Raw genomic sequence first — 27512 nt, 5'->3', positions numbered from 1 at the left:
AAGCATTGCAAATCCAGATGGCTTTTGATGTGCATGACCCTGTTATAAGATGTTTTAAAATGCCTACTTCAGCAAATCTTTTTGCACTTATCGAGGCTTATTGATCTGATTCCAGCTCGGTTTTTAGTTCTGTTTGTTTCTTCGCTTGGTTGAACATCAGGCGGTCGTCCCAGAGACGTGGGCACAGCACGGCGAGTTCTAATTGGTTACAGTGTGCTGTGTATGGCCTTTGAGAGGCATGCTGGGATGTGGCCTGGCATATATGATTAGAGTGGAGCTGCCGCACAAGCGAACGGCAGGTACTGTGTCACAGGCTGTTTGAAGCAGAGCTCTGATCTGTAATGTGAAGGACTAGACTGTATTTCTATTTCTCTCCCCACCAGTCTTCTCATCAGACCATCGCTCATTAGACAGGCTAGAAAAAGACTATTTATAAATGATGGTTGGCCAGATACGCCAAGGTTGTATACCTTTAAACTGGGATGACCAAAAGAAACAAACTTTTATGCAAGTACAAATGGTGCATGATGTTTTTTGTCAAGAACTCTCCAGCTATTATATGGAGTGCGATAATCTGGTTCTGGAAGTAAAAATCCCATTAATGTCCTCATTAAGAGATCGCAGGTTGTTACAATGTGTGAGTTTAGTGTAATTTAAAAATAAAATAAAAGTTTAATAGCAGAATTTCTGGTGGGATAACTGCATTACCCACGATCCTAAGAAAAAAGAAAAAAGTCCTCTTTGATTCCACCAATAACAGAAGTCCCCTTTACCATGAGAACGAGAAACACATCAAAAAAGCACAGCAGCAAACCCCTCCTATGAATCATTGTGAATGACGTAATGATTGATGAGTTGATTGATTGCTTGTTTGATTGATTGATTGATTGATTGATTGATTGATTGATTGATTGATTGATTGATTGATTGATGCCATTTGTTGTGCTTCATGGGGTGTTTAGTGTTAAATTATGTTAAATACACAGTCTTGAGCCATGGGATTATAAAATTTTTTTTTTAACATTTTTTTACTTTTTATTATTTATATTTAAAATAGTTATAATGGGTAAAATAATTCCAAAGCCAAGGCTGCTGGGAAATAGGGCCCCTACTTACTGTTGCACTCTATACTGACACCCATTTGCCTATAATTTGCTGGATAAACAACATTGCTGTCAACACTGTGATTCGATTTAAGTGTTTGAAAAAAACTTAATGACATTCTTTTTTCTCCACTATTTTTTTTCTTTTCTATTTTTCTAGAGATCTCTTTGGTATTCCAAAGCATATAATAGGAACAGAATGTGGATTTAGCCCTTTTTTGGATGCTCTAGTACTGTACGTTCTTAATTATTAGCCTTAATCTGTGTAGCTGTCATGAAAGGTGGTTATTATGAGGGAGTGCAAATCCACAGACTCTCAGTTTTGAAAGCAAAAACCTACTCAAAGTTTGCCTCCTAAATTGCATACCCTCTTGATGTAGCGTAAGTCCACTGAGTGTGAGTTGAAGAACCCAATCGCAGTTTATTAAACAAAATACAGATAAACAAAACAAGACGATGACTAGAACTTGGCTTGTCTAAGAACATAACAAGAACATACATTTGAACATAAGCTTGAACATAAACCTGAACTGACTAGACTCACCAAAAGTAGAATGAATGTAACGCGGATGTACTACATTTGACATGTTGTCATTATTATGTGACCTACCAGCGTCAGTTACGTCGCTTCACTGCCATTCACACAAATCCTCTCCTGGGGCCTATGGGATAGTAAAATGTCCATCGTATGCCTGCTTCAGAATCTCACCAGAGGAAGTTGGTCCTACGGGTACTTTTATGAGTACTGTGGATTTGGACATATGTTTTTTTGTCACATGCTGTTTTTCGTTTGTGAAAAATAAGTATGCTGTTTCGGATGCAGCCAACTCAAGCAAAACAAACACAGAACAAACGTGACAAGTGCAATCTCCTTATTAATTTAATTAGTGTTTTATGTCAGATGGCATGCCAACTGCACTTGTGTCACCAACTGTTACCTAGAAAGTTGGCAGACATCTGTAATGAAGGTGCACCAGACAGCGCAAAATGAAATTTAGCTTTAGTTGCAGTATTGAGTCAAAATAAATTAGGTGACTTGCTCATGTGAAAATGAATGATCACAGACATTCCTATCTGGACAAAATAAAATGTTCTCAGAGGACCTCTGAAAAACAGTATTTTTTACTAAGGTTGTGTGAAAAAAAAAACACAAACATGTGTAATTCATATTGGCTTAAAATCACAAAATATGTCTGATAAACACAAATTTATCTGACCTCCTCAGAGAAAACTGGCCTTAAGTCTTCTAAAGAAAAAAATTAAGAAAAAAAGGAAATTTAAGGCCCCTTCCAGCATCTCCACAACAACTGAAATGTTATTGTACTATCTGTTCCTTTGTGTCAATATTGCTCTGATCTTTGCCTCCTTTGTCATTTCTCATCAAGTTGTTTTTATAACTGTGCTAAAATGTTGTTATAATGTGTACTCTGGTCAGTCTGGTTTGGTGATGTTTTGCTGCTTTTACAAAAATCAGTCACATGCAATGCAAAAATCTCAGCTTAGTCTTCTTCTAAATTCTTCGTCACTTGTCTCCCTGAACTGGACAGCCATCAGATGGGGTCCTTGGTTTTCATATTTAGACATCTGCAAAGGGATAAAGAACCAAATAAAGGATTCTGCCCCAGTAAGCGCTACAGCAGAGCGGGTTCTTTCTGTAGGAAAGTGGATATTCGGTGCCAGAGAGAAAACAAAGGCATGATAAGTGAGTTTTGGCAGGAGAACGCAGGTGGTTGTTTGTGCGCTAGCTTTTTAGGAAAGCCTCGTCTTGAACTGACACACACACACACACACGTAAACGAATGCAAAATCAACAGCTCTCGACAGAAGACGTCCTCTAGCCTAACTAATGACACAAAGCCGACAGTAAATTCTTCATGTAACCAAAACAGCTATTTGTAGGATTGAGCTGCAATACATATGCATTCTTGTAATTTGTGCTCCATTGTGGTTAAGCTACTAGTATACGACAAAAATAGCTTATATTCACTATACAACAGAAAAAGTACAGAAAAAAATGGCTGCTGAAAGAGAAAGGCAACAGATTTTAACCCAGCAGCTCTTTAAGTTTACTGGTTGTCCACTTACTAAAGTGTAGTTCAGCCTGGCTAGTATATGGACAGGAGACCTTTTGAGAACTTGCTATATTACTCTGACCACACACCAGTTATAAATAGAGAGGAAACAGAGTTTGGCAGAGTATGGCTTGTGGAGGTTGAGCAGTAGTATTCAGAAAATTGCTATGTAGGGTGTTTCTTTAACTTCAGCCAGCAGGATTTTTATGAAAACTTACAAATTCCAACTTTTCAAATTTGTTCTTTATATTTAAAGGGTCTTGGAAACATTTGACGATAACTTGAAAATTATTTTTACAACTTTTCAAATGTCTTTTACGTATTGATTTTGTATTAACCCTTCTCCCAGACTTAGACATTTAGGGCCCTATTTTAACGATCTGAAACGCAAGTATCAAGCGCGAAACGCAAGTAACTTTGTGGGCGGGTCTTGGGCGCTGTTGCTATTATACCGGCGGGATAAATGACTCTTGCGCCCGACGCTAATCTAAAATGGGTTGGTCTGAAGTAGCTTCATTATTCATAGGTGTGGTTTGGGCGTAATGTGAAATAAACCAATCAGAGCGACATCTCACATTCCCTTTAAGAGCAGGCGCGCTTGTTCTATAGTTGATTCCTATTATAACGGCGGATTTGCCAGTCGCGCGCCAGCAGCGGTTCACAGCCGAGGAGACCGACGTTCTCGTCAGGGCCGTAAAACACAGAGAAGTGACGTTGGGGATGGAGAAACACACCCAAATTAGCTTCGGTTAAACAGGCGTATGATAATTTGGGTAAATGTGTAAGCTAGATGTATGCTTTTATAATAAACTGCTATCTATCTATCTATCTATCTATCTATCTATCATAATAATGTATGATTTGAAAACTGCTGCTTCTGTGTAGATGAGAGAATCAAAGTGTATGCGCGTTGTGCACACGCTACATTGATTATGGCCAAGTATGCACCCTTAAAATATCATGAATAACATGCGCAACGCGCCACTGACTTTAAACTAGTTTTTTTCGGTCAGTGGCAGAATTATTTTCTAAACCTGCAAAATAGCTTGAGGGAACGTTTGCGCCGGAACACGCCTCCTCTTTGCGCTGAACCGCCCCCGGGAGCGCAAGTGTATTTCTTAGTTAACCGACGTGCTTCTGTGGAGGGAAAAGTCTGCTGTGCGCGGGTGCAAAATAGGAATGATACATGCGTCGGTGTACAAAGTCAGTTGCGCTGGGTGCAAGATAAGGCCCTTAATCTTAAACTATGAAAATCCACCATAAAAAAAAAATATATATATATGAATTTTTACATTTAATGTATTAATCTTAACAAATAGTGAATTAAACTACTTCAATGTTAGTTCAAAGTTAGTGTACAAGAAAAGTAAAGATGTGATATGATATGATAAGATGTGATATGTGGACACAAAGAAAAATCAAGATAAAATCACTTGCGATTTTTTGTGTTCATTTCCATTCAAGCTGTATAATTTTGTCAAATTATACAAAATATGTGAAAATGTCATTTCATTTTATGCATTTAAGATATTTCTCTGTTAAATTTGCTATTAGCAAGACAAAAGGAGTTTCACAAAATTGAATTTCCATCACTGTTATTTCCATCAAATAATGTTAGTTAACACATAATTTTAGATGAATTTGAAATGACAATATGGTGGGTTACCTTCAGGAAAAATCTCAGTGATACATATACGCTACCATTTGAAAATTTGGGGGTCGGTAAGATCTCTTATGCTCTCCAAGACTGCATTCATTTGATAAAAAATACAATAAAAAAGAGTGGTATATTATTACAACTTAAAATAACTGTTTTCTATTTCAATATATTATAAGATGTAATTCTGTTATGACAAATCTGAATTTTTAGCATCATTACTCATTTCTGAGTCACATGATCCTTCAGAAATCGTTCTAATATGATGATTTGGTACTCAAAAAATGTGTGTTGCATAATATCTTTTTGGAAACCGTGATCATTTTTGTTTCAGGATTCTTTGATGAATAGAAAGTTCAAAAGAACTACATAAATATCCTTACTGTCACATTTAACGCAATATGATATCAATGAGGAAAAACAATATATTTGTTTGTCCTGCTTAAAATTGGACACTATAACAATATCAATGACCATTTTCATTACTTTTTAATTTATTTGCAACATTGTACCACATCGGAGAAATTGAAACATTTGACATTTTCACATAGAAAAAATAAATATATTTATTGAAAACATCAACATATTTAACCAGACACTTGAACAAACACATTTATCCAGTTTGTATTACAAATTTCATATTTAATAAAAGGTAACATTTCATTTCCAGCTTTTGCTCTCAGATAACATTGTACCATAGTGGAACACAAGTATTACCAAACCTTCATATCATCAAGTTATCATTTCAAGTTATCATATCCATCTTCAACCTCATCTCCATCTTCAACCTCATCTTCACTCTCTCCTTGCAGGATTCACTATGTCACTATGGCCTCATCTTCCTCATCACAGTCTGACACCTCATCCTTACCCTCATCAACTGGCAGTTGTGTTTTATACTTTTTTTTAGGTGCTATAGAAAATGTGCAGATCATAATATTTGAAGATATAGTATGTGAATTACTATTCTTATAAGTGCATTACAAAATCATGCAAAAATGCAAATCTATTTAGATAATTCCAACTCTTTTCCTTACAATTATAATATATTTGTATTCCAACCTAGTATGCCTGGTATGGTCTTATGCAGTTCTATTTTGGTACAATGTTGCCTTGAGGCAACACACAGTTTTTTTTTAAGTTTTTATTTTATTTATTTTTTATATATGTGACCCTGGACCACAAAATCAATCTTATGTGTATTTTTTTTTTTTTATTGAGATTTATACATCATCTGAAAGCTGAATACATAATCTTTCCATTGATATTAGGTTTGTTAGGATATGACAATATTTGGCCAAGATACAACTATTTGAAAATCTGGAAACTGAGGGTGCAGAAAAATCGAAATATTGAGAAAATCGCCTTTAAAGTTGTCCATTTCTATAGGCGATTGTGCTGCATCCATTCACAAAAATATATTTTTTATATATTTAAGGTGGGAAATTTACTAAATATCTTCATGGATCATGATCTTTACTTAATATCCTGATGATTTTTGGCATAAAAGAAAAATCGATAATTTTTACCCATACAATGTTTTGTTGGCTATTGCCACAAATATACCCGTGCGACTTAAGACTGGTTTTGTGATCCAGGGTCACATATATATATTTGACAACATTTGATGATATATAATGTAAAGTTCTTGAAAATACTTATTTACAGTGAAGGTGACTCATATTTTTAACTGGATGCAAATTAGAGAAAAATGCACTTTTCATTAGGACAAATATGGAGGAAATATGTGACCCTTGATCACAAAACCAGTCACATGGGTCTTTTTTAATTTTTTATTGAGATTTATACATGTATATGTTTTAAATCGAAACACTGATAAAATCGCCTTTAAAGTTGTCCATTTATGTTCACAATTTTGCTGCATCCACTCACAAAAATAAATGTTTTATATATTTACGGTAGGAAATTTAGAAAATATCTTCATGGAACATGATCTTTACTTAATATCCTAATGATTTTTGGCATAAAAGAAAAATCTATAATTTTGACACATAACAATGTATTGTTGGCTATTGCCACAAATATACCCGTGCTACTTATGACTGGTTTTGTGATCCAGGGTCACATATAGGAAAAATATGGAGCCATGTGACCTGTGCACATGTGCTGAAACAAGACACAATGTACCCCGTGGGTAATGTGACCTTTTTTTTTTTCTTTTTTTTTTTTGTGCACTTTCATGGATTAGTATTTGAGTTGCAATAGGTTTGACCAACAAATGGGTGTCTCATTTTATTAAAAATAAACTAAAATAGACTATGTTGCCTGGAGGCAACACCGTACCATAGTTAATGCATCCTTGCTGAATTAAAGTATTAATTTCTTAGCCACAGTCACAAGTGCGATTCCCAGAGAATAAATGAACTGATAAAATATCTAGCTTTAATGCAATATAAGTTGCTTTAGATAAAAGGATCTGCCAAATGCATAAAAAACGTATAAAAATACTTTATTTTCTAAAATAAAAGTAGTTGAAGAAACCCATCATTCTTCCATTTAAGGAATTATCAGTGTGAGTATTATTAAAGTGTTGAGCCTTGCAATAGTCCCTACAGCCTCACTTCCAGACAGACTGTACAGATTGTGCTCTTAAGTTTAATCTTTATGATGTATGTGTTTAATGTGTGTTTTTGTGTTTAAGCACGCACCAGGTCTGTTCTCTCTCTTTTGGTTTCTCCTTGTGCTCTCCATGGTCCAGTTGTGCAGTGGTGTTGAGGGAGAGTGTGGGTGACAGATCTGGGACGGCTTAGCGGCTGCTGACTGACAGAGATAGAGTTAAGGGCGAGGGTCCTTTCTGCTCGGCCCTCCATGGAGCAAACCTACTTTGAAGCGCTGTAATTGTTTCTAATCGTAGGGTGGCTGTGGCGGCTTTAAATTTCACAGGGTCGCCACACTCAGCCAAGCAGAGCGAAGGAGAGCAAGTGATCCAGAGAGGAGGGAGACTCCTGAGATGCACTGCCTCCCCTTTCTTTTCTTCTTTCCTCTTCTCCACGGAGTGTGGAGAGGAGACAGAAATTATAGATTTCTCGCATTGCCTAACTTTCCCTCTCCTTTTCTCTCCTTGCCTTCTGCCTGCAGACCAGATCGCCCAGAACCCCAAAACCATTGTGTGTCCCATGATAGACGTGATCGACCATAACCACTTTGGATACGAGGCGCAGGCAGGTGATGCCATGAGGGGAGCGTTTGACTGGGAGATGTACTACAAACGTATTCCCATCCCACCTGAGCTACAAGGACCAGACCCCAGTGACCCATATCAGTGAGTAAAGTCAGTCTTTGACCATTACATGCCAATGGCCACAACAATATATACAGTGAATATATACATGGTCACCGAGACATGTTCCTGGACCAACATATTTTGTTTATCCTGGATCACCATTCCTGTCCAAAGATTTAGTCTTAACCCTATCCCTACTCCTAAACCTAACCATACCCATAACTTAACACTGAAATCATAGCGAAATGATGAGTGAATAACACTGACGTAGAAGCACCTAACCCTGGTTTGTAAGCCTAAACTTGACATAAACGGTAAACTTATCCCTCAAATCTGATTGGTTGATTGGAATGTTGTTCCAGGATCAACAATGATGTTGATCCAGGAACATGTTGTACTTGGAGAAATCACGTTCACCATATATACACTACCATTCAAAAGTGAGTCTTCAGTGTCTCTTAATCATTCTAATATTCTGATTTGATTTCTTATTTTTAGCAATAAAAAAAAAAAAAGAAAAAGACAAAGAGTGAAAATATGTATGTTTGTATATATATATATTATTTTCAGGATTGTTTGATGAATACACATTTTTTTTGTTTTATATGGATTATATATTATATAAAAGATTGTGTATTCATCAAACAATCCTGAAAAAAAATATATACAAACATATATATTTTCACTCTTTGTCTTTTTTTTTTCAAGAAAAGCATTGGAGAATCAAAGAACATGCGCTGTACCTTCAATTTCAATTTTCTTTGTGCTCCATGACATTTCTGCAATTGTTTTTAGCCTTTTTTTATGTTTTATTGTTCACTCTCCAATTTGCTTTATCTTTTGATCTGCCCGTCTGTTTCAAAATCTCATTTAAATCTTCTGCACAGAGACATTGTGACTGACCTCATTAAACCTGCATTGTTGCACATGAATAGAAGATAAATGTCACTATGACCAGTGACCTGCACACCCTCAATTGATAGCCAGGAACCTTAATCCAATGTCTTTCATTTCCATACTCTGCCATTGCATTTCAGAGTGTGTGTGTGCACTTTTTTTTTGTTTACCAGCCTTTCCACCACAGCTCACGCCAATCCATGATTCAGAGTTTAGTATTAGTTCTGCACTCTAACCTTCAGCTTCACAAGCAGTAGAGCAACTTTTCCCAACAATGTTTTTTTTCTGATACCCTCACAGCCAGAAGTGCTCAGGTCATCTATACTTACTGTAAGCAGAAATGTGTTCCTTTTACTTGATATCGTTTAGAATTGTCAATAATGATAATTAAAATGCCCATTATTGCAATAATTCTCTCAAATTAAAAACAGTGGGTATTACTGTGGGTGACAAACACACACAGCAAGTAGCTTCCTTTCAGACAGAAACAATTTGAGTAAACTGACGCTGTTTGAGAAATATTGAATCAGTTATTTTATTAATGTGTTTATTTTGATAATGGTCTGGTGTCAGACATTTGATGCAATGGGCAAAGAGCTGTTATTTTGTTAAGTGCAAATGAGAAAAGTGATGTTCAAATATGTCATCCACATAAACTGACTCGCACATTGTAACGTAGAGTTGTGGAGGAAGCTGAAGGAGGGGTGGAAACGGATCACTTGCCACTTTAACCCTTTCCAAAGTAAGTTAAAAAATGTAGGCGACTTTTTTTAAGGCGACTGTTATTTTAGAACGTAATACCTTATTATTTCAATGGCGACGCATCATGCTTGTCACGTGACACACCGCAGCTTATAGTTCTCTATGACCGATGTATTGCTTTTATTTTGTTTTTCCTTTTGTATTAAAAATATTCACAAACTTGTTAACTGTTTCATGATCTATCGGATATTCCAATTCTCAAATATGTGTACATGAATGTGTTTTGTCATTTACAACCTTTATAATGATCATGTTAGTTGATCTATAACGCTGTGTTAGTTTGCGCCGCAATTCAGAGAATCGGATCTGTCAGATTTACATCACATAAATTCACCCACTTCTCCTGAAATACTTGAAAGTGTGTATTTAAAGGTGAACTAAGTAACTTTTTTACCTTAACCGAACAGCTTCGGAGTCATTGGAATAGTTATATGACTTTTTTCGGGTTGAATGGTGGTCGTCTCGCACCCCCCAAGCGCCTGTGAGCCGAAAAACCACCCTTGCAACTTTGAGCTGGCGACAGTGTTGTCAAATATCTATTCCGAAGCTGTAGGGGGAGCTCTATAGAGAAACCTGCTAGAAAAAAGCGAGAATACAGCGAAGAAATTCCCGAAACTGCATAGCCCTGCTTTAACAAACTTTGAATGTTTTTTTGTTTTTTTTTGCTAGTACTTTTGTGTATTTTACAACTAAAACCTGAAACCTAATATAAATATTATGTGGTTGAAGACACTGAATAGTTGTGATATATGACAAGTGCTGAGTGCATCCGTCTCTGGCTCAGCACCAGCCAAAGAGCAAAATCACATTTGAATGCACTTACCATTCTAATCACACCGGTGTGAGTCCTGGTTTGCACTGTCATTTTCAACACTTAACCTTAAGATACAAATAAACAAAACTATTTTATATTTTGCGACGGAACTTGTCGAACATCCAAAACAATGCTGTGTGCTAGGCCAAATGCGCTCGCTGTATGTGTCTACATTTGCCGCTGAAAACCTGGAAGAGCTTATAAAATTTGTAAAGGAGTCAGAACAGCTGGAGAGATCTCTCTGTCACACAAACGAACTAAGATCTTGATGCCTGTATCGAACTATGATGGGCAACATCGCAACTATGACGAGAAAAAACAGATATGCTTGAGAATTCTGGCCTTTTTAGGGTCGCATCTTGTGACATCATGTCCTGTTTTTGGTCTGTTTACATGTCTGATCCGTACATTATGGAAGTTCAAAACATAAAATAATTAGAGCACCATTTACTTGCCTCAACTCTGTTGGCATTATTATTATTATTATTACATTGAATTTACTGCAACAATTTAACAGGCCCTATGTGAATTATATTATCATAAAACTGAACACATTTAGCATTGTCAGGTTTTTATTAGTGCTTCATGGATAAAACATAGAGCTGTACACTCAGGTTTATGGCTGCTATAAATTTGACCTCAGGCTGTCACAAGATTGCACTGTTTTCGACACTCCTGATGCTACGAATCTTTTCCCGAAACAATAGCTATGTCTCATTTTAAAGGCTGCATCCTCAGGAGGTCGCATTTGTTGGCCTCATACATCATAAAGGATGTCTTATTTCAGAACAGTTTCCATTATAAAATTGACTGTTAATCATAGGGAAGCCTAAATTGTTGTAATTTCTTAATGACTTTGGAATGTAGTGGTCAGTTTGCTGAAATGAAGCTGCGCCAATGGCGTATGCTGCCGACAAATGCGACCTTGAGGACACAGCCTTCAAAATGAGACACAGCGAATGAGAGCTTCATAGTTTTAAGAGGCTTCAATACAAGAGATAAAAAGCAACTCAACAAAAACCAGGTGCTTGACACTGCAATTTTCAATTTTCTCTGCACTCAAAGCACTAAACATATGGAAGGATGAATCTCCTCAACCACCACCAATGTGCAGCATCCACATGGATGTGACGGCAGCCATATACTGCGCCAGAACGCCCACCAGCTTTTTGGTGGAGAGGAGACAAAGTGATGAAGCCAATCAGTATATGAGGATGATTAGGAGGCCATGATGATGGACAAGGGGCAAATTTTGGCCAGGATGCCAGGGTTAAACCCCTACTCTTTCGAAGGACATCCTGGGATTTTTAATGCTCACACAGAGCCAGGGCCTCGATTTAACGAATCATCCGAAAGACGGTGCTTGTTACAGTATAGTGTCCCCATCACTATACTGGGGCATTAGGACCCACACAGACCACAGAGTGAGCGCCCCCTGCTGGCCTCACTTACCTCCAGCAGCAATCTAGTTTTTCCAGGAGGTCTCCCATCCAGGTACTGACCAGGCTCAACCCTGCTTCAGTGGGCAACCAGTCTTGGGCTACAGGGTGATATGGCTGCTGGTAAACTAATCTAACAAACTAGTAAACTAATCTGGCAAACTAGTAAACTAATCCGGCAAACTAGTAAACTAATCATTAGCTAGAACACAGGCAAAACAATGACGAAGAAAGCCATGACTACAAATTAAACAGAAGACAATGAAACTGAACATAATCCTGACACGTACTATTTTGATCTCTTTCCTTAAAATTAAGTGATTAATTGCCAGAAAAAAATCACAATAATAATTGTTAAATTTTATTTTATTTTATTTTATTTTATTTTATTTTATTTTATTTTATTTTATTTTATTTTATTTTATTTTATTTTATTTTATTTTATTTTATTTTATTTTATTTTATTTTATTTTATTTTATTTTATTTTATTTTACAAATATCATTTTAAGTCATTAGTCATAACTTCTGTTTTATAGTTTTAACCCAACAAAATCGATATCTTTCCAGCTCTGGCTGGGAATCACTGCAGTAATAGGTAGAGAGTCCCCACGAAGATAGCAAAACCTTCAGTCCCTCCTTACAAGATGTGTGTGTGTCTGTGTGTCTGTTGTCTGTGTGTGTGTGTGTCTTTTGGTCCCCTATCACATCACAACACGTTGCGCCCCAGACTAGCCATACCAGGCATTAAGCTGTGGATTAACTTTTGGGGTAGATATGAGGTCTTGAGAAAATCAGCTTTCCTAAGTGTGGCGGAGTGTGTGTGTGTGTTTGTGTTTATATGTGAAGGCGCACTGCATCTCGTCTGCAAAGGTCTGAGTGAAGACTCGCTCACTCACTTGCTTATGTATACCAACACAAAGACACACACTTACACAGTATTACAAGCAGCTATCCATGACTGCTGCTGCACACATGTGGATTAGAATGTTAACATTAGTGGGATGCTGAAAGGCTTTATCCACAGACCTCTGTGACTTTCTGTGGAATCCAGACCTCTCCTTCCTCTCAGGTTGCTGGTTTACTGTGGCCAGTGCAGCCCACTGTAGTTCATCCAGCATCCCACTCCTCCTCCAAGTCCTGAGGGCATGTCATATTTTCTGCAGTCACTGGCTCAACCCAAACCCACCTGTCAGGGATCAAACACACCTCTTTATATCTATTTCACTCTGCCAGGCTGTCAGCATTACTGACTACATGCGACCAACGCGTGCCTAGAACGTTTAGAGAGGCAGACAGAAATCTCTCTCTTTCTGTCAGCTTTTTTTTTTTTTTTTTTTTTTTTTTTTTTAACAAAAGTATAATATATATATTTTCTGTCTGAATATAAGACTTTTTTCTCTCTCTCTTAATTGCTTCACTGGAATGTGTCATGTCTTTAATGTTGAAGTTTGACCAATCCATGGCCATATATTAATATATGAACACATTCATATTTTTATAGCTATGATGACCAAGCAGTTGGTCGAACAAACAAAGGCACAATTTTTTAAGCAAAGCGCTGTGATTACTAGGTGAACATTCTCACCAAATAATGATTTTAAAAATCATCACAGATTTAATCTACACAGATTATTAATTATTGAACATATTTAAAAAAAATATGAATAGATGTTAGGCCTATATAAAGTTAAATAATTGAATTGATCTTGTTTTTTTTCAATATATATATATATACACATAAGACAAAATCTACAGATAGAAGTAGCCAGTAAGGTTGACTGCCTGGCAGAGTGGATTAGATATAAAAAGGTTATATAATAACTATATATATATATATATATATATATATATATATATATATATATATATATATATATATATATTTGTATATTTCACATAACATTTTATAAATTAAATAAAATGTATATTTAATTGACAATCATAAATTTAACAATTCTAAAACAACCCTTGCAAACTGGATTAAGGATAGATACATTTATATTAATCAATATTCATGTACACTTTGAACAGTATTCTGGGTTTATTTTTATTTGATCTGAAGTACAAGTAATAAACAACTCAAATCTGAGCGCATGAACCAGGGATTTGGTTTCTCTTGCGACTCAAGTTTTATTCATTTAGTGATTTGTCATTTGGCAAAAATGCTTATGAAAAATCAAAGCTGGGGAAATGCATACACAAAATCAATACAGAAAGTAATATTCTTCATATCTTACATAATACACTCTGAGTACTAGGAGACATTTCTCATTACATGCCAGTCTCTGAGGAGAGTTAAGAGGGATAGTTGGATCAGTAGGATGCAAATCCTGAGCTCTCTTCGTGGAATACTAGAGTTCCGTTTTAAGTGAGAAATGCCTTTACTTCCAGTGTTTTTATTTCACACTATGATACCAATAAAATACAACTCTCACCGGCTCACATTTTATTCTGACCTGCATACAGTATCTGTACTCTCCCATACTCACTCTCTTTGACTCACTCACAGGAAAGGCAGCAGAGATATTTGCTGAAAAACATTACTCATGAATGTGGCACCAAACCCTCAAACATTTTAGTGGGGTTTATCAATTCCATCCATTCTGCAGACCCAGGGCTTTTTGACACATATTGCAAACCACAACAGAGATTTGTTGCCTTCCATTCGATGTGTATACTGTCACAAACAGTTCTGTTTAACTCTGTCTGGTGTAACCAGCCCGTCCTAGTCCCCTGTATGCTGTTTATCATCTTCTTCAATTCTTTGTGAAAAGTCCCCTTACAGTACATAACATCTGCCTAAAGCAGTTAACAAGCCAAAGTTAAGCTGACGGCTCTCTCGTCGCGCACTCAAGCCTCTCGCGTGGGCTAAGACTCCTCCGTCAGTGCCGTGTTGCTAGAGGGGTGACGTCTCCTCCGCCAATTTGCTAAGTTTACTTCTGAAGGAGAAGGCTGAGGCATTTTTATGAGGGTGAAAAAGAAGCATAGGAGGGGAAGACAAAATGCATCCGTTCAGTCTCCAGGCACGCCTTTTTGCTCTCTGTGAGACATCGGCACTGAAAGAGAGATGCGGAAGACTTTGCGACGAGACGGGTACGTAATGAGCCTCTCCTGCAAGCCGCCCTAGACCGTGGAACAGAATCCTTCTGGCTTTCGAAATCCCCCATCCTTTTATTTTAATACTTTATTACCTCTTGCCTCGACTGCTGGCTGAGCAACCTAGCCTGGCGTATTCACATGTGTGAAGCGTACGCAGCTAAGAAGCCTTAATATAGATCTTACCGCCTGTTACAAGATGAAAGCGAGCCCTCTATCTGGATCACAGCTCATTTGTGCAATGACTGATCCACTGAGAAGTCAGAGCTTTCTTCCCTGACTTCTTTCTGATTGATTGAGAGAAGAAGAAAGAGTAGTAAACCCAACGTATTGGCGTTAATGGAAGCGCAATGAATGATTCACCTTGCTACCTTGTGACATACGTTAGCTGCAGGATTAAATTACATTATAACCCCAGCCTGTGAATCTATTGTGACCTACACGGTCGTTGAATCGTCGTTAAAGTTGAATCCTTGTCCTCACATCGCCCCCTTCTGGCTAGAATAAGAAGACTCTCAGGCTGGTCACAGTCAATGGCAGGCGAGGATAACAGCACAATCATATTTCCATATATTACAGACCTTATTGGCCCTTTATTCATTAGAGATGGCTTTCTATAATGGGGTCACATTGTCCCCTATCTTCAGCCTTTCTCTAAGGTGGAAATGAATAATGTATTTATGGTGCACATATGGTTTAGTAGTGATTCACGGTCTTGCCTTCCACACATATGCCCTTGCTTGGCGTGTATGACACCTTGAATTCACAAAAATGTGCAAATGTATGAAGTTTTCTAATGGGATTCCTGGAAAGTGTGATAGATGACATTGGACTCGATCCTTTCTCCGTCTTACCGTCCCTGTCTCTTTCTGTGTCTCTTTCGCTTTATGCATACTCTGACCTTGACTTCAAGGAAGTACATTGGAAATCATTTCGCAATAAAATCTCTTCTAAGTCCCCCACAGTTTTGTGAATCTTTAACCATTTAATACGCAGCCACACAATAGGATTCAGAGAACGATGATTATGCCGGAACTCGCTCCACTCCCACCCTCCATTCAAGCAAGATTGGACATTTCCAAATGGAGGTCTTTTCTACTGAGAATAGAAATCTTCCTGCTGAATTTGCCAGGGAAGGGAGTAAATAGTGGATTTATATTTATGGAAATCACAGGGACAGCAGGGATGATGAGAGAGAGAGAAAGAGGAAAAGCTGATGAGCTCCTCAGTCTGTGTCCTCCTTGCTCCACAAAGACATTTAAGCTTCATAAATGTTGTATTTGTGGAGAACTTAATTGGATTTATGTTGCTCAGGCCTTGAATGCAAATTGTGATTGGCATCTGTGAGGCTGGCATTTATTTCCATGATTGAAAGGGAAAGGGGGGCTTAGAGAAGTGATGTCCAGAATGAAGCTAATGCAAAAAGTATGTCCTGTTTTCTTCTTTTTCTGTCAGAAATGCTTTGAATTGTTAGTGAGTTGAATCTTTCATTCAACAGATTCGTTCAAAATGCTAATACATTAACTTAGCAAAGGACTTCATTTATGAATGGGTAGCCTAATTGAATCATTTACTCATCTGATTTGTTCAAATATGTAGAATTCTTTTGACTGTTACTCAGAGATGCAGCGGTTCTGCTGTTAGTTTTATTTTCTTTGATGGAGCAAAAACAGAATGTGTTGTGCATAAGTAACTCAGTAACTTTGTGTTTATTGAACTGTTGTATAAAATCACGATCATACAAATGTTCAGACAAACAGCACTCTTGATTGAGTGATAATTCCTATATCATAGGCTTATGTTATAAATATAAAAAAACAGGAACTCATTAAATTGTTATCATTTTTATGACATTTCTGCCCCACTATAGTGTGATGGCATTACAGGAGAGAGCATTCAAAACTTAATGGAAAATGACCAGAAATTATCATTCTCCATACATATGAGAATTTATAAATATCTTTCTAAATGTGTGCTCTTTTGGGCTAAAAGCCTTAATGGAGCTGTTTAAAGTAGCCATGTGATCACAAATAAATCAGAGCAGATTTAATATGTGTGTCCTTCTTCTATGTGAAATAATGATAAATACCAGTTTATGCCATTTGATTATAACGGCACAGTTATAATCTCACATTCGGAGGCTATTAGCCCTGGCTGACCGTTTATAGCCCTCACTCGCATGAAAATGCGGTAAATAATTTCTGACTGTCATAAATAAACAAATCAAACAAATGTAAACGGTTAAAAGCGGTGCCTCCTGGGCGAGGCTCATGGGCTGCAGCCCAGTCAAACCCAATGTAAAAAATACAGTAAAAACAGTAATACTGAGAAATAGTATTACGATTTAAAATAACTGTTTTCTTTTTTAATGTATTTTAAAATACAATTTATTAATTGGCAGGGACTCCTTGGGAACAATTAGTCAACTAGTCATTCAGTCAACCAACTCATCATTTGGTAAATATATTAGGTGTCATGAAATAACAATGAACAATTATACTTATAAATCATTTAATAATATTGGTTCATTTCTACATCATGTATTAATACATTTCAACATTTAAGGTTGTGTAAATGAAAAGTAATTAATGTATTATAAATTAACAATGAACAAGTAGTATATTAAGAATTAACTCATCTTAATGATTGATTAACCTAGGTTTTTAAATGCTGTAAACATTGTTGCTCATTGTTAGTCTGTGAGACTGAATCCTCTATGTTAACAAATTGAAGCTTATTGTAAAATGTTCCCAAAACTGTGTTGTTTTGCACATCCTTTGTCGTGAGAGACGAGGATCGATGCCGGCTGCTCTTAGGGGCCTGCTCTGAAGGGCTGTCCAACCAGCCTGAACAAATGATTATTTATATTAGGAAGAGCACAAAGCATAGAGATCCTTTAACCCATCCGCAGAGGACATACACATGGAGCCACACTGACTGACAGCACATTTAGCTAGAATACAATGCACAAACTCCTTCGTCTCTTCCTCTCTCTCTCTCAGAATAATTAATTCAAGAAAGAAAACATCGTTGTAACTCTATTTGTAAATACCTCTCTCTCTCTCTCTCTCTCTCTCTCTCTCTCTCTCTCTCTCTCTCTCTCTCTCTCTCTCTCTCTCTCTCTCTCTCTCTCTCTCTCTCTCTCTCTCTCTCTCTCTCTCTCTCTCTCTCTCTCCCCTGAGGTCTGTTTCCAGAGTTTATGGTATTTAATTGAGGAATAATGAAAATTAATCTAAAATGAGCCTAGTCACAAAACATTACAGAATCACCTGCAACAATTAGCCCTTAGTGTTGCTTTATATTAGCCTCAGTGGAATAAGCAGACCACCCAGACCCCACTTGTCAACACAGGGCACGCATGTCCTCAGGGAGCCATTCTCTCTCTCTCTCTCTCTCTCTCTCTCTCTCTCTCTCTCTCTCTCTCTCTCTCTCTCTCTCTCTCTCTCTCTCTCTGTGTGTGTGTGTGTGTGTGTGTGTGTGTGTGTGTGTGTGTGTGTGTGTGTGTGTGTGTGTGTGTGTGTGTGTGTGTGTGTGTGTGTGTGTGTGTGTGTGTGTGTGTGTGTGTGTGTGTGTGTGTGTGTGTGTGTGCGTGCGTGTGCGTGTGCGTGCAGCGTGTGCTTGTGAATATAGGTCAGTACTGAATGGTAATAGAAATGAGAGCAGTATTGAAGTGGCCAGTGTGCTGTGGTTGAGAAGGTGATGAATGCTAATAAGTGTGAAACAGGGCTGAGAGGTCGAGACCCCACTGAGTCCCTCAAGACCTGGAAAGAAAACTGCCCCAGAATGTCCTACATACAGACGGAAAGGTGTGTGTGTGTGTGTGTGTGTGTGTGTGTGTGTGTGTGTGTGTGTGTGTGTGTGTGTGTGTGTGTGTGTGTGTGTGTGTGTGTGTGTGTGTGTGTGTGTGTGTGTGTGTGTGTGTGTGTGTGTGTGTGTGTGTGTGTGTGTGTGTGTGTGTGTGTGTGTGTGTGTGTGCGTGCGTGTGCGTGTGCGTGTGCGTGCAGCGTGTGCTTGTGAATATAGGTCAGTACTGAATGGTAATAGAAATGAGAGCAGTATTGAAGTGGCCAGTGTGCTGTGGTTGAGAAGGTGATGAATGCTAATAAGTGTGAAACAGGGCTGAGAGGTCGAGACCCCACTGAGTCCCTCAAGACCTGGAAAGAAAACTGCCCCAGAATGTCCTACATACAGACGGAAAGGTGTGTGTGTGTGTGTGTGTGTGTGTGTGTGTGTGTGTGTGTGTGTGTGTGTGTGTGTGTGTGTGTGTGTGTGTGTGTGTGTGTGTGTGTGTGTGTGTGTGTGTGTGTGTGTGTGTGTGTGTGTGTGTGTGTGTGTGTGTGTGTGTGTGTGTCTGTTGTTTTGCACCTACTGTTTGGAGAGATGTAGAGTAACAGCAATTTTCCAACCCTTGCTCAAAGCATTCTGTAATCACTCCACTCCGACTCCACTCTGAGTTTTCCATTTCTCGCTCACTGTTTTAAATGTCATATCTGGGCGCAAGATGTATCAGTTGACATTATTTGATTCCTAGATTTGTATGATTTTATGACAATTTTTTAATATAATATTTCCACACATGTGAGAGAAGAGAGTGATTCATTTTCTTGCCTTTACACTATTTCCTAACTTAATAAAGCATTAAGCAGATTCAAGATTTATATTTTTCACATGTAAAATTTAATTATAAAAGTATATTTAAAGTATATGTGTAATGTAAAATTAAAAGTTAACTAAAATAATAAAAAATAATTCTATTCCATTCAATGAAAGTCAAAGGTGACCGAACGTGTTTTTTTATTATTTATTTTTTAACCAACATTCTTCAAAATATCTTCTTTCGTGTTCTGCAGAAGAAAATAAGTCATACAGGTTTGGAACGACATGAGAGTGAGTAAATAATGACAGAATGTTAAAGTGCTATTATGTTTAAAAAAAAAAAAAAAAAAAAAAATTATATTACCTTTCATGCAGTGTTGTAATAGCTGTTTGTGAATGTTAAAGGTCTGCAAAGTTTTAAAGATCAAAGTGCAAGATAAATAAGGTTATTGTCTCCTAAAAGAGAGAATCGATTCTGAACTACCAAAACAAGTCATCAGCTACTTGTAACTTCATAAACCTACATATCAATGTAACAAATTTGCATAATGCCAACCTATGGTCTTCATTGGCTTCATTGGTTAACTTTGACCCACCCTCAAACACTGTAGTTGTAGCTGCCTGGAAGAGTGTTTGGTTTGTGTTGTCGAAATGTCAAGAATAGGCTGTTTTCAGTGCCCCAAATCCACTTTGCATGCACTTTCAAAGGATAAGGACTTGCACTTGAATTGATATAAACTGAAGCAATCTGTTCATATCACTGTGTATCAAGTGATGAGGCAGCCTCCAGAGCTGAAATTCAAATAGGGTAATGGGCGTTTCATTTCTGACACATTCTGAAAGTGGTAGACCAATCACAACAGACAAGGCCGTCTGACCAGAGCAGAGTAGGCTCACGGAAAGGGGGTTTTAGAGAGACTGAATTTGCAAACTAACTGTTTTCAGACTCTTTGAAAAATGAGGTGATGTGCAATGTAATTTATGAGAAAATTAAAGTGGTTTTTGACCTTGGATGCATGTAAACCTAGTCCTCCCAAACATAATTAGGAATCTTTAAAATAGCATAAGGGGCACTTTATTTTTTGGGGTGAACTACAGTATATCTTTAAAGGAACACTTCATATTTCATATTTTATCACTCATAATGAGCAAATGTGTGTCTTTCTGATTATACATATCATTTTTGATTTAGTAAAGCTTGATTTAAATTTTTGTGATTAAACGTATTTCTTTCAGACTTCTAATAGTCTTAACCTTTTTTTAAAACATGGTGGCTACTTTCAGACATGCCACATTGCATTACGGTCTGTCAACATGTTGTGCTGCCAGGTATCAGAGCGATCTTAAAGTGAGAGAACACACAACATTCTGACTTTCCGTAATAAAATCCCTCCTTGCTCCAGGCAAAATCAAACAGCTCCGCTCTGTGCTCCGCTTGTTAGATTTACACTTAGCTAGGTGGTCTATATCCAGGAGTGCCCCCCCCCCCCCCCCCCCTATTTCTTTCTCCCTTTCTCTCTCTCTCTCTCTCTCTCTCTCTCTCTCTCTCTCTCTCTCTCTCTCTCCTTATCTCTCTCCTCCTCTGTAGTAAGGTATTTGACCTGGTGGTATGCTTCACTGGTGCAGAACATTCCTGTTGAGAGGTTTCTCTGCTCCATTCACCTGCCTTTCCGTCACACACACTGACACTCCACCACATCGACCCACACTCTCCCCTCAGATCAGTGCCTAAATAGCCAATCAATACGGCCACCGGCAGCTGTTCCTACATCCTTATATTTACCTCACACTGTAAGCTCACCATGCGAGCGGCCCCCTGAAGTAATCAGCTCCCTCCTCTGCATCTGAATAAGAGACCGAATGTTGAAAAACAGACACATCCTAAATGGACCGTGTCATTGTGCATGCATGAACGCACTGGGAGACGAGAGCGTGCAAATACAATCAAGAGCCCTAGCTGTGGCTAGAGTCGTCAAAGAAACTTGTCAAGTCGTCAAAGCTCCCCGGAGCCTGTTGATCGGTCGCTCCAATCATCCCCATCGCTGATTCCTGCTTCACCGGATGTCTAAGTGATTTTATTTTTTTCTGCCTGAGTCTCCTATCCTAGCTGGGTGCCCAGCTGATCAAATAAACCATCGGCAGACCCCACAGCCAATGAGCTGGCTAAGCACCCACACAGTCCATCGTCTGCAACAGCCAAGACACAAATGTCCATTCCAGGAGTGCATGTTCCACCAAGCCACAATATCTGCTGGAGCTGCTGTTATTGACGGTGGAGGGGAAAAAGCCAACATGGTCATTTCTCCAGTAGAGTGCTTGTTCTTCCATTAGCTGCCTTAATTGAGTAGACTGTTATATTTCAACACCTTATTAAATCGGAGGGAAGCAGGCCAGAGAGTATTACGTGAGAGTAAATTGATTTTGGCGCATTGCTGCTCATCTACTTTGGCCGTCTTTACACAAACCCATTCCTCCAATTATTGTTTATGGCTTGCCTCTTTGTCTCTGTTCTCTTGCTCATTCTCGTTCATTCTCCTCTCTTTTCTCTCACTTTCAACCATCCATAATATTTTGGCCTCGCTTAGCTTAAGTCCAGTTCCCAGAGGACACAGAAACCAACAGCACTTTGCAATTTTCATTCTTGTTAAATGCTGACAATGAGGTTTCCACTAGGCATCTACTTGGCTTTCACGTCATTATTTATTTATTTTTAATAGGAATTATATGAGACTGATATTCCTACAAATCCATATGCAATAATGACAGCCAAAAAAAAAAAAAAAAAAAACTGTCAACAGCTTTTCTGTGCTAAATTTTTCACTGCGTGTCTTTAATAAATCCTGACAGTAGTTTTTAACGCCAAGGGCCCTATCATACACCTGGCGCAATGCAGCGCGACGCAAGTGTTTTTTGCTAGTTTCAGCCAGACGCAGTTATCATTTTCACATCCTTCACCACGTTGTATAAATAGCAAATGCATTTGCGCCCATTTGGGTGCCCATGGGCGTGCTGGTATCCGCCACGGCACAAGCACAACTGGCTTTTAAAGGGAATGGGAGCTGAGACTCTGATTGGTTTATTGCACGTTACGCCCAGAACACACCCATTACTCATTAAGATAATAGGGACAACTCTTTTAGACCATGCGTCGGGCGTGCCAACCTTTTTTCCCGTCATCAAACTAGCAAAAGTGGATTTGGACATGCCCTAGGTGCACTTGTGCCGTGCGATTTAGACCATGTGCTTAGATTGTTAAAAAGGGCCCCAAAGTTAGTAAATCTGACCTTAAATCATTCCTAAGAAATAGCTTCATGAAGTGAACAGAGAAGGTGTTTTTTTTTTGGAAGAAATAAATACTTTTATTTAGCAAGGATGTATTTAATTAATTAAAATGACAGCAAAGACATTAATGTAACAAAATAATCCTGATAAATTGGTTTACAGTTTCAACAACATTGATAATAATTAGAAATGTTTCTTAACCACCACAACTGCAAATTAAAAAAAGACTAGTGTAGTTCTTTTAAATTATAATTATATTTCACAATACTGTTTTTAATGTATTTTTGATCAAATAAATGCAGCCTTGGTGAGCATATGATACTTCTTTGAAAAACATTTTAAAATCTTTAGTGTCAAACTTTTGAAAATGATACACTATGTAGGTCTGTTTTTTGGTAATAACTTGTAATAATTCATGAGACTGGTCTTTTTAGATTTCTCTGGGCATATTGAGACAAAAGATACCCATATTCCTACATCAGCAGTATTAGGCTTTTGTATAAGCATCAATATATAGGCAATATACTTTTTTTATATTTTAGACTGTGAATGAGGCCTGCCACCCGCATCACAACCACCAACGGAAAGTGTCTGCCCAGATCATCTCAGCTTTAGATGATCATCACCCTCCCTCCATGCTCAGAATACGGAATAAATAAATCCACCACAAATCCTCTCTCATCGCAGGGCTCTCTGTCGTCTGTGCAATGTGCAAGTGCAGTATATGCATAACCATAATCACAAAACATGCTGTCATTCCAGCCCATGCATTACCATATTTCATCCCACATGCTCTATTAAAAGATTGCACTACTTACCAACAGACACTTTTTACCGCTTCATGACTGCTTTAGCCAAGTCTCGGGATTCAAACACTACTGAACAAATGGAGAGATCCATTAAATCCATCAGTATCCCATCTCAAACTTCATTGGCAGGCTTAAGCCCAAAAGTACATGTGATAAAACCACTGAATACAATTTTTGGAAGCACAATAAGCATTAATGAAAATAGCACAATGAGGGTAACAGCAACTCATCTGCATGTTTAATCCTCTCTCATTTTGATCTGACTTGAATTGGCTAATAAATCTCAAAGTTTTTCGCATAAGTGATCTTGACCGGACCATGAGCCTGATCATGTCAGTAAGCAGAATTCAGCTTGCGGCTTATGTCTGATTCTACCATCCGGGACTGTTTGCAGATGTAGATTATGATTCACCTTTCAAAACACGGAAGCCTGAAGAGATGCATGAAAGTAAAATGAGCTTAATAATTCATACTATGGTGATTCCATGTGTTATATTATCTGCTTTTGAACGGTGTGGTGCGCAGCAGGGATGCCCATTGGCTCCTGTCAAAATACACACAAACCATTTGACTACTGACATATTGTAACATTAATCTATCTATCTATCTATCTATCTATCTATCTATCTATCTATCTATCTATCTATCTATCTATCTATCTCTCTCTCTCTCTCTCTCTCTCTATCTCTCTATCTCTCTATCTATCTCTCGCACTATATTTTTTTTCAAAACTTTTAAACAAGGTTTCAAAGGCTTTGCTAATTAAAAAAAAAGTTAAATGGAATGCTCTTGATATTTTATTCTAATCCTTTACATTCAAATTACAAATCTGCATCCTGTTCTCTACCTCAATTCAAATTAAATTCAAATGCAAATGGATTATTCTATTATTTTAAAAGGCACTCTCGATTCAGTTCTGAATGTCACTCAACCCTGCTTTAGTTCACCTCAGCATAGTTAATTTAAAGTGTAATTTATTCACATTTATAGTAAATTAATGTGTCATTAATTTTGTAGAATAACCCACAATGGACAAATATATTTGGAATTAGCTAAATGAAAAACAAATAATAATAAACCCGGAGTGTTTTGTGTCCATATAAAAAGTGCTTGCCGACATTAAAAATGGTAAAAGTATTCACATAAAAGATTAAATTCTTTTGTTCTAAAACAAATTAAATGTCACCACAAGACTGGTATAAACTAAAACCAAACTGTGGGCAGTTTTTTTTTTTTTTCAGTGGATGAATCTGGCACTCCACTCATAAACTCTTTATCTGCTGTTAGATTTGCTTTAGAAGCTGCACAGCTTATTGTGAGTCATGTACATATGGTAAACATTGACCTGCTGACTAATCGACTACTTTGCTGTATGACCAGTTCACTAATAAAAGTAAGTAGTGATGCAAGCCCAAGTATATCCACCTACTCATCAATGGATTTTTTCCCCTTACATTTACATTGGTTTATTCAACTTAACCCAAAGCCACTTGCAAGTGAGAAAATACTATAACACAAGTGATTCATCATAAGAATTGTATTGAATGCACTGAATTCATATTAAGTGACTTTTCCTTCCTGATGCTCACAGAGTTTCTCCAGGGGTTATTTGACCTTAATTTGTGGTTCTTCCTGCTCATTGCCCTTCAGGTTCCATTAAAACTTCTTCCAAAAAAAGCAGAATGAAGTCTTAAGACATGGCTGAGCATGTATGTCTTTCCGCTTCCCGCAGGTCTCCTGTGATGGCTGGAGGCTTGTTTGCTGTAAACCGACAGTGGTTCTGGGAGCTGGGAGGATATGACACAGGCCTTGAGATCTGGGGAGGCGAGCAGTTTGAAATATCCTTCAAGGTGAGTTAAAGCCTCTGCATTGATTCATGTACGCAATTCACAAATAATACATCCATTTTCACAGACTTTTCCAAGGCTGCATCTTGTTGTTGGCCTTTCAGACCAAAATAATCTAACAGAACAGAACAATAAGGCTCACACAAGACAGTGTCTCACTCCAATGCTTTGTGCAATCCAGGCCTTAAAATGGATTCCAAGACACACACCCAAAACCACATCCAATAGCTCATCGCCCCTGATCCATTGCGAACCTCTAACTATAGCTATACCAGATTTATTTTTCTCCCACTTAATGTGAAGTGCTCTGTCTGTCTGTCTAGACAGTCTTTTCTCATTCTTTTCAACAATAAAGCCAAAATGAGATTGGACGGCAGAGGTTATTTTCTTCACTGTGTTACTAACTGAAGCCTCAGAGCCAAACGCACACGAGTCGGCCAAAATAAGGCGGTGAAGATAGCGGAGCTGTGAGTCTGTGCACGTTTGTGTGTATGTGTATGTGTATGTGTATGTGTTTAGACTGGCTAGACTAGTGAAACTAATTAGATTGTGTGATCCAGTGATTGGCTGTGGCTGTGAAGTGATTCGGTTTTGATTAGCGGGGCCAAAACTGGCGCCGATGGATGTGAGGAAGTGTTCTATTTATCAGTTCTGACATACCTGCCACCCCACTCTTTTTCATTAGACTCTCACTTGTGCTGGCACTGAACTTTGTTATTGGAACACCATCCTCTGCACCTCTCTAGTAACCATGGCAACCGCAAAAAATAGTTTAGAGGCTAAACCGCCTGTTTGAGAGAATTTTTATCATTATTTCCTTTTTATGCACAGCCTATTTGTCTGTTGCTATTTGTCATAAAGTTGTCTGGTTGACCTTGACATATGGTAGTAACATGCCAAACAACTCTCCATTTGAAAACTTAAAGATAGCTGGTATTGTAATACAGTGTCTCCCTCAGAATCCAATGTGCAACTACAAACTAAAATAAAAGCCGAGGCTGATTAGGCTTGGCGTCATCCCATTGATTGGTTGCCTGCCACACTCCGTCCAAGTTCCATCCATCTGTTCGATGTAGGCAGCTTTCTAAATGCAATTCAAGTCATCTTAATATCTAAAGTCCTGCCATGGCTGCCTTCCTCCATGCTTTGTGATAAAAGAGGCTGTGAAAAAAATTTGAAAATTATTCCTAAAACTTCATTTGTTACATGGCTCCCTCGTTTATCCTCAAATGAGGGATCTGCAGGGGCTTTTTCACGCTCACTTTGTAGCATTGATGTTTAGAACGATTCTCTCCCCATAACGATGGGTCTGTGAAGTTAGCTTGACCGCTAACCCGCCGCCTGGCAGGAGAGATAGGTCTGTGCGGTTTGATATCTGCAGACAGCTCTCTCGGGCTCAACGGGTGACCGAGGAATAGAGAGAAACCATCAGACTCAACTCGTCCGACTTGAAGCCCCCCTCCCCTCCGCTTTCTCACCTCCCTCTGTGTGTCATTGGCCCTGGCCGAGTCCAGACTCCACCATGCCTGAGCCAATACTCGATACGGACAGGCACTTCAAAGTCTTGGCCTTAGTAGAACAGAAAGAGAGAGACGGGAAGGGAAGCATATTGAACACCCTGCTTTTTTTCTTTATCTTTCTTTTCTTTTGGTTTAAAGAGGAAAAGTAGAGACACAAGCATGAGGCAGTTGGAAAACTCTACTTCTTTCCTTCAGTGAAAGCGCCAGTCGATCCGTAATTGGAGCCTACGGCGAGGACGTTGCTTGTTTCTGGTTCGATGTGGAAGCGTAGCAGTATTTCTAGCTAGTCTGTCCACATATTCCCTGGAGCTCACAAGGATGTGATGCATGAGGCTTTCTGAGTTTTTTTCGATTGTCTAAGAGAATGCAGGAT

The 27512-nt window shown here is 38.2% G+C and overlaps 1 protein-coding gene across 1 annotated transcript in view; it reads left to right on the top strand.

The window, feature by feature from the left end:
- The window catches only part of galntl6 (polypeptide N-acetylgalactosaminyltransferase like 6), a 255083-nt gene that overhangs the window by 215917 nt on the left and 11654 nt on the right, over positions 1-27512 (top strand). Inside the window, exons 7-8 of the mRNA XM_082163243.1 lie at positions 7932-8115; positions 25505-25622. Coding sequence (XP_082019369.1) covers positions 7932-8115; positions 25505-25622 — 302 coding nt within the window. The remainder of the gene's footprint in view (positions 1-7931; positions 8116-25504; positions 25623-27512) is intronic.

This window comes from Leuciscus leuciscus (genome assembly GCF_965113295.1).
Source record: "Leuciscus leuciscus genome assembly, chromosome: 3".
NCBI lineage: Eukaryota > Metazoa > Chordata > Actinopteri > Cypriniformes > Leuciscidae > Leuciscus > Leuciscus leuciscus.
Note: the sequence above shows the minus strand (reverse complement) of the source record. Positions and strands in the feature narration are given on the sequence as shown.